Source organism: Oryx dammah, unplaced genomic scaffold (genome assembly GCF_014754425.2).
Source record: "Oryx dammah isolate SB20612 unplaced genomic scaffold, SCBI_Odam_1.1 HiC_scaffold_13, whole genome shotgun sequence".
Lineage (NCBI taxonomy): Eukaryota > Metazoa > Chordata > Mammalia > Artiodactyla > Bovidae > Oryx > Oryx dammah.
The window spans coordinates 40,501,611-40,510,328 of record NW_024070197.1 but is presented as its reverse complement, the minus strand read 5'-3'; the positions used below and the strand labels follow the sequence as shown (position 1 = coordinate 40,510,328).

Below are 8,718 nucleotides of genomic sequence, written 5' to 3'. Positions count from 1 at the left end.
ACGGCGAGGTTAAGGAAACTAAGGACAAGGGGCCGGACGCCCGGTGGCCCGGGTCCCCGCGTCCCGCGGGTGGGCCCACGCGGCTAGCGCTCGACCGCCCGTCAGCGCCGTCCGGCCTGAGTGACGCCTGGGGCCGGCGGGTGCCCTGAGCGTCCGCGGGCCAGGCCGAGCTAGAGTGTCGGCGGAAGATAATGCTGGGTGCTGGGCCGCAGAGCTTGCGGCCGGGGCCTCCGCCAACTAGGCGGCAGCGCGACCGCTGGGGGCGGGGGACCGAGGCCGCGCCCCCGCGCCCGTCCCGCCCGCACCCTGCTGGGGGCGGCGGCCAGCCCGGAGCCAGCCGAGGCTCTTCCGCGCCGGCAGGGGCAGCAGCGGGAGCGGCGCGGGGCGGAGCGGCCAGGAGCGGCCCGGCCCGGCCCGGCGCGGTGGCGGCGGCGGCGGCGGCGGCAGCGACGCCAGAGCTCGTGGGCGCCGTTCGCGAGGCCGCCGGGACCCGGCCGCAGCGCGGGGAGGCCTGGGGGCTGGAAGCCGCCGCTGCCGCCATGCCGCTGCTCTTCCTCGAGCGCTTTCCCTGGCCCAGCCTCCGCACCTACACGGGCCTCAGCGGCCTGGCCTTGCTCGGCACCATCGTCAGCGCCTACCGCGCTCTTAGTCAGCCCGAGGCCGGGCCCGGGCCCGGGCCCACAGAGGCGGAGCCGGTAACGGCCCCGGTGCAGCCAGACCCGGCCGCGCTCGTCCGGCCGAGCGCCGGGGGACCCCGGGCCCGCGACGTGGCCCAGTACCTGCTCTCGGACAGCCTGTTCGTGTGGGTGAGCGAGGATGCCGGGCCCGCCGAGGAGGAGCGGAGCGGGGCGAGGGGTGGGGGCCGCCATGTCACCCATTATCTGTGGGGGGCGTGGCTGGGGCCGGGGTCCCCTCCCCCCGGACCCCGGAGTGGGGGGGGGGGGGGCCCGCCCGCGTACGGCTTCCGTGGGACCCGGTGAGGGTTGGGGTGTGGCGGTGGGGTCGTGACGGGGAGCGGGTCCCCGGGGGCGGGTGGTCTTTGAGGGCCTGAGGAAGGGACTTTGGGACGCGGTTGGAGAGGCGCAGGGGGCGGGGCGCAAGGGAACGCGGCGGCCGGCCGGGGACTGGCGGGCGGAGGAGGTGGGGGAGGGAGGAGGGGGAGGGTTGGGAATCGGGGGAGAAGTAAAATATGGGGTCCGAGTTGGGGTTGCTGAGGGGCCACCAGGAAGTAACTGGAAGACCTCAAAGAGCAGTCAGTTACCCCGGAGTTGGGAAGGCTTTTCGGACGCGGTCAGGCAGGGAGATGTTATCGCGTTTCACGTGTAAAGAGAAAAGAGACAGAATTTCAGTTGTTGAGCATAGGAGAATTTTGGGCATCCGGGTGTGTTTGGACGTTGTTTGGAGAGGGACCGTCTCCCACGGCGTTTTTTTTTTTTTTTTTTCTTTCTTTATTATGTGATTGTCCTCTTTGAGTGGACCTACAACAAATACAAGACTGTGCTTCCTTTCCTGCTGCTTTTACCTGGTAATTCGTGAAAGTTTCCTTTGATGTCTGAAGGCAGCCAAAACATTTGGAGTCGAGAGATGTCTCTTCATTTTAACTCAGGGTTTCTCCTGCTAGTGATCCATGTTAAAACAAGGTTTCCAGTTTGTCTGCCAGTGTAAGATAAGCAGCTTTTAGGAGGCATAAATGCTAGTTTCACTTATTAGAACAGATAATTTCAGGCGGGCAGATCAACAGTATTTTGGCTAAAGAACTTGGTTTCCACCTTGGCCTTTGAATGCCACATAGAAATCCCACAGTGATCAGGAAAAGTTGTTCTGGGACTGAAGTCTGTCCCTAGGGTTTGCTGTGGTGTCTTGAGTCTTGTCTCCTCCTTTAAGTTCCCATTTCGGTTGAGAGTCGGCTGTAAATGACTGGGGTTAATATTCCAAGTATACGGAATGATACACAGCTCATTTGTTGTAATGAATCCCACTGTGCTTCATCAGGAAGCAGTGGGATTTATGAACTCTGTGGGTGTAGATTAAGTCTCTTGGTCCTTCTGATGAAGAGATTAGTAGAAGGAAGGGAAGGGTGAAGTTCCCTTCTTCCACTGCTGTGTAAAGCTGAACCTTAGAGTAGGGAAGAAGGGAGAAGAGAAAGAACTCAACCCATGTCTCTTGTTTAAAGTCTGTTAAACCCAGATTTTAAAAAATCTGTTTTTTGCACTTTAATTAGCAGATAAAGTAATGTGAAGAGTGCTTTTGTCAAATGTTGAGATTATAATATAGTCTTTGATATATATATATTTAAGTATAAGATACAAGTAAGCCTTTGAGATGGAACTGCTATAGTGTTTAACAACTGCTGCTGCTGCTACTAGTATTGCTTAATCGGAGAAGGCAATGGCAACCCACTCCAGCACTCTTGCCTGGAAAATCCCATGGATGGAGGAGCCTGGTAGACTGCAGTCCATGGAGTCGCTAAGAGTCCTGCACAACTGAGCGACTTCACTTTCACTTTTCACTTTGATGCATTGGAGAAGGAAATGGCAACCCACTCCAATATTCTTGCCTTGAGAATCCCAGGGACGGGGGAGCCTGGTGGGCTGCCGTCTATGGGGTGGCACAGAGTCGGACACGACTGAAGCAACTTAGCAGCAGCAGCAGCAGTATTGTTTAATGATTAGCCCCCCCCCGCCAATCTCTTTGTACAAAACTCATTCCAGTTCCAAGGTTAGCACCTCTTCATAAAACATTACATAAACACAAAACATTAAAGCCTGTTGATTTCCTGTGAAAATTATGATTTTTAAGAAAATTTCCTTTTCTTCCCAGCTTTTTCAACAGATCTTGTCTCCAGTGAGTTTATGATTTCTTCCTCTCCGTGGATGATTTTTTTTTTCTTTTCTCGGTTGGTCTTGCTGCTGTTCTTCCATCTTTCCTCTGTGGTTTTCACACTTTTATCTTGGCTTTCCTTGGTTCCTCAAACCTTCCATGTGTGCATTATCAGTTTTCCTCATCACTCATTACTTAAGTTTCTGCTCTAGTAGTGGAACAGGAGTTGCAGTCTCCAAAGCCTTCCTCTGAGACCTTCCAGATAGCATAATTAAGTGAATACATGGTGGAGTCCTTGTTAAAATGGATCCTGTTTTTTTTTTTTGCCCTGCCCAAGGACACTCATTCAATTTTTAAAAACCAAGCAAGACAAAAACAATCAGTTGATCTTTCTGCCAATTTGTAAAACCCTGCTAGCTATTATTTTGCATATTGCTCTCTAAAACATATTTTCATAGTGCACAGTTTAGATGAAAATGGCTAGGAATATGTCTTCTTTCTAATTAATGTCCTAGTGATTTTCCTCTCGTTAATGGTTGAGAAACTGATCAGGGAGAGGATGGGTGATCAGGGAGAGGATGGGGCAGGGGGTGAAGGTCACAGGTTATGTAAACCTCGCCTGCTCTGCTAAGGAGTGTGAACATTTTCATGGGCAGAAGGGTTTCAGTGGGAGTGGAGGGGAGAAGGTGCTGTCCTGATGAGACGATTTTTTCAGGGGGAACCTATGGCAGCAGTGGGGAAGATGGATTTGTGTAGACTGGGAAGAGACTAGGAGATGCAGTGGCTAGAGTCCAGCTCAGAGGAAAGCTCTTCCGGTGGCCCTCTGGCGTGGATATTGAGAACAGGTTTGAGGGGAGGTTCTCAGCGTGTTACTCTAACAAATACCCAGATTTGTCTTGATTGTTTTTTTCTTTATGTCTTTCTAGAACTTCCATTCCAGACTTTCATTCCAGATTAGGTTTTATTTTGTTATTTATTTCTAGGCTAATTTTACATTGTTCAGATGTCCCTTCCATTAAAGTATCTCCTGATCCTTTTCCATCATTGTTTTGAATTGTTCAGGTGTTTCTGGCTTTTCAACTTTGCTAATCTTATTCATTAGTTTGATTATTTTCTCCTGTTTTTTTTTGTTTTTGTTTTTTCCTGTTCTGTTCTTTTTTTTTTCCTTCCACTTTTATTTTTGCTTTTAAAATGGTAAGAGCAGGAAGTGGTAAAATAGAGAAACAGAAATATGGAACAAATTTTAAGGTTCTGATGACTTAATTAGATGCAAATAGAATAGTTGAAATAGAAATGTCAAAGGAAAAAGTTACCGAAAATGAAAATGGATAAAAGAGAACTGATCACTGAGAGCAGAGATTAGCAAACCTTGTTGACCTATTTGGCCTATTAGCTAATATTGGTTTTTACATTAAAAAAAAATTTTTTTTAAAGGAAGACTATGTGACTGAGAGCATGTGGCCTACAAAGCCTAAAATATTTACTAATAGCCCATTAGAGAAAAAGTTTCTGACTCTTGCCTTAAAGAGCCCATCTTCACATAATTATACAACTTGAGAAATTAAAGTAATTTGCTAGGTTTGAGTGTTGATAAGATGAATATTCCAAAGAAGAGAGAAAAATGTTAGCTCCAGAAATGTTTGGGGCAACTTAAGAAAAAGAGTAAACTTGTAAATGATAGGACATAAGCCTAGATAAACAACCCAGAAATACAGGAAAAATCTCTAGAGTGAGGGGCAAGGAGATAGCTATTTAATTGCTTGCTAGATGCGTGCTATGTGCTTTATATATGTAATCTCATTTATTTCCTCAATGTTGTGAAAAGAGGAACACAATTATCAGTGTAATAAGGAGGGGAATGCATTATTGGCATTTTATACTTGTCACTGGGACCTGCAGAAAAGTAACATTCCAGTGTTGCAGTCCGTCTCTTATCCCACGTCCAAGGTAAGAGAAACCCAAGTGAGATGGTAGGTGTTGCGAGAGGCATAAGAGGGCAGACACACTGAAACCATAATCACAGAAAACTAGTCAATCTGATCACACAGACCACAGCCTTGTCTAACTCAATGAAACTAAGCCATGCCCTGTGAGGCCACCCCAGACGGGTGGGTCATGGTGGAGAGGTCTGACAGAATGTGGCCCACTGGAGAAGGGAATGGCAAGCCACTTCAGTATTCTTGCCTTGAGAACCCCATGAACAGTATGAAAAGGCAAAATGATAGGATACTGAAAGGGGAACTCCCCAGGTTGTTGGGTGCCCAGTATGCTACAGGAGGTCAGTGGAGAAATAACTCCAGAAAGAATGAAAGGGTGGAGCCAAAGCAAAAATAATACCCAGTTGTGGATGTGACTGGTGTTAGAAGCAAGGTCCGATGCTGTAAAAAGCAATATTGCATAGGAACCTGGAATGTTAGGTCAATGAATCAAGGTAAATTGGAAGTGGTCAAACAAGAGATGGCAAGAGTGAATGTCGACATTCTAGGAATCAGCAAACTAAAATGGACTGGAATTGGTGAATTTAACTCAGATGACCATTATATCTACTACTGTGGACAGGAATCCCTTAGAAGAAATGGAGTAGCCATCATGGTCAACAAAAGAGTCCGAAATGCAGTACTTGGATGCAATCTCAAAAATGACAGAATGATCTCTGTTCGTTTCCAAAGCAAACTATTCAATATCACGGTAATCCAAGCCTATGCCCCAACCAATAATGCTGAAGAAGCTGAAGTTGAACAGTTCTATGAAGACCTACAAGATCTTTTAGAACTAACACCCAAAAAAGATGTCCTTTTCATTATAGGGGACTGGAATGCAAAAGTAGGAAGTCAAGAAACACCTGGAGTAACAGGCAAATTTGGCCTTGGAAAACAGAATGAAGCAGGGCAAAGGCTAATAGAGTTTTGCCAAGAGAATACACTGGTCATAGCAAACACCCTCTTCCAACAACACAAGAGAAAACTCTACGCATAGACATCACCAGATGGTCAACACCAAAATCAGATTGACTATATTCTTTGCAGCCAAAGATGGGGAAACTCTATACAGTCCGCAAAAACAAGACCGGGAGCTGACTGTGGCTCAGATCATGAACTTATTGCCAAATTCAGACTTAAATTGAAGAAAGTAGGGAAAACCACTAGACTATTCAGGTATGACCTAAATCAAATTCCTTATGATTATACAGTGGAAGTGAGAACTAGATTTAAGAGACTAGATCTGATAGATAGAGGGCCTGATGAACTATGGACGGAGGTTCGAGACATTGTACAGGAGACAGGGATCAAGACCATCCCCATGGAAAAGAAATGCAAAAAAGCAAAATGGCTGTCTGGGGAGGCCTTACAAATAGCTGTGAAAAGAAGAGAAGCGAAAAGCAAAGGAGAAAAGGAAAGATATAAGCATCTGAATGCAGAGTTCCAAAGAATAGCAAGGAGAGATAAGAAAGGCTTCCTCAGCGATCAATGCAAAGAAATAGAGAAAAACAACAGAATGGGAAAGACTAGAGATCTCTTCAAGAAAATTAGAGATACCAAGGGAACATTTCATGCGAAGATGGGCTCGATAAAGGACAGAAATGGTATGGACCTAACAAGCAGAAGATATTAAGAGGTGGCAGGAATACACAGAAGAACTATATAAAAAAGATCTTCATGACTCAGATAATCACGATGGTGTGATCACTCATCTAGAGCCAGACATCCTGGAATGTGAAGTCAAGTGGGCCTTAGAGAGCATCACTACGAACAAAGCTAGTGGAGGTGATGGAATTCCAGTTGAGCTATTTCACATCCTGAAAGATGATGCTGTGAAAGTGCTGCACTCAATATGCCAGCAAATTTGGAAACCTCAGCAGTGGCCACAGGACTGCAAAAGGTCAGTTTTCATTCCAATACCAAAGAAAGGCAAGGCCAAAGAATGCTCAAACTACTGCACAATTGCACTCATCTCACACGCTAGTAAAGTAATGCTCAAAATTCTCCAAGCCAGGCTTCAGCAGTACGTGAACCGTGAACTTCCAGGTGTTCAAGCTGGTTTTAGAAAAGGCAGAGGAACCAGAGATCAAATTACCAACATCCGCTGGATGATGGAAAAAGCAAGAGAGTTCCAGAAAAACATCTATTTCTGCTTTATTGACTATGCCAAAGCCTTTGACTGTGTGGATCACAATAAACTGCAAAATTCTGAAAGAGATGGGAATACCAGACCACCTGACCTGCCTCTTGAGAAACCTACATGTAGGTCAGGAATCAACAGTTAGAACTGGACATGGAACAACAGACTGGTTCCAAATAGGAAAAGGAGTACGTCAAGGCTGTATATTGTTACCCTGCTTATTTAGCTTCTGTGCAGAGTACATCATGAGAAACCCTGGGCTGGAAGAAGCACAAGCTGGAATCAAGATTGCCGGGAGAAATATCAATCACTTCAGATATGCAGATGACACCACCCTTATGGCAGAAAGTGAAGAGGAGCTAAAAAGCCTCTTGATGAAAGTGAAAGAGGAGAGTGAAAGAGTTGGCTTAAAGCTCAACATTCAGAAAACGAAGATCATGGCATCTGGTCCCATCACTTCATGGGTAATAGATGGGGAAACAGTGGAAACGGTGTCAAACTTTATTTTGGGGGGCTCCAAAATCACTGCACATGGTGATTGCAGCCATGAAATTAAAAGACGCTTAGCTCCTTGGAAGAAACGTTATGACCAACCTAGAGAGCATATTCAAAAGCAGAGACATTATTTTGTCAACAAAGGTACGTCTAGTCAAGGCTATGGTTTTTCCAGTGGTCATGTATGGATGTGAGAGCTGGACTGTGAAGAAAGCTGAGCACCAAAGAATTGATGCTTTTGAACTGTGGTGTTGGAGAAGACTCTTGGGAGTCCCTTGGACTGCAGGGAGATCTAACCAGTCCATTCTGAAGGAGATCAGTCCTGGGTGTTCACTGGAAGGACTGATGCTAAAGTTGAATCTCCAGTACTTTGGCCACTTGATTCAAAGAGTTGACTCATTGGAAAAGACCCTGATGCTGGGATGGATTGGGGGCAGGAGGAGAAGGAGATAACAGAGGATGAGATGGCTGGATGGCATCATTGACTTGATGGACATGAGTTTGAGTGAACTCCAGGAGTTGGTGATGGACAGGGAGGCCTGGCGTGCTGCGATTCAGGGGGTTGCAAGGAGTCGGACATGACTGCAACTGATCTGAACTGAGTGTCCTTAAAAGAGGACACTGATAAAAGATGTGTTTGTGTATGTGTGGTGGGGGTGGGGGCTGGGAGGTAGGTAGTGTTGGTGGTAAGTAGGAGACTAAGTAATATCCCTATCGATTGTATCCTTGAAATGGTTCCTGGGAGTTGAATTGCATTTTGTCACAAGGTCATAAATAATACCCCGTTAAGTGAAGTTGCTCAGTCATGTCCAGCTCTTTGCGACCCCATGGACTATAACCCACCAGACTCCTCCGTCCATGGAGTTTTCTAGGCAAGAATACTGGAGTGGGTTGCCATTTCCTTCTCTAGAGGACCTTCCCAATCCAGGGATCGAACTCGGGTCTCCCACATTGCGGGCAGATGCTTTACCGTCTGAGCCACCAGGAATGTACAATGACCCATTGGTAGCCAGCATTTTATAGAATCAGAAACACCCACGGGGTCACACAGTGATAAATGTGGCCAAGCTGTCTGTTAGCACCTCTTCTCTTCCTCACAGACCAGCCTGTCTCATAACTTAGTTTTTGTTTCTTCTAGGTGAACAGTAGAGCTGTTCTGGGAGAAAAGTTTTCTTATGCGGCCTTTAGAGCAAAGGGATGGAGAAGGCAATGGCACCCCACTCCGATACTCTTGCCTGGAAAATCCCATGGATGGAGGAGCCTGGTAGGCTGTAATCCATGGGG

General features: G+C 47.0%; 1 protein-coding gene across 1 annotated transcript in view; it reads left to right on the top strand.

Annotated features, from left to right (window-relative positions):
• The first annotated feature begins 406 nt into the window (after window positions 1-406).
• Window positions 407-8,718, top strand: part of AMFR (autocrine motility factor receptor) — a 45,248-nt gene continuing 36,936 nt past the window's right edge. The window contains exon 1 of the mRNA XM_040254011.1: window positions 407-806. Coding sequence (XP_040109945.1) covers window positions 540-806 — 267 coding nt within the window. The 5' untranslated portion in view covers window positions 407-539. The remainder of the gene's footprint in view (window positions 807-8,718) is intronic.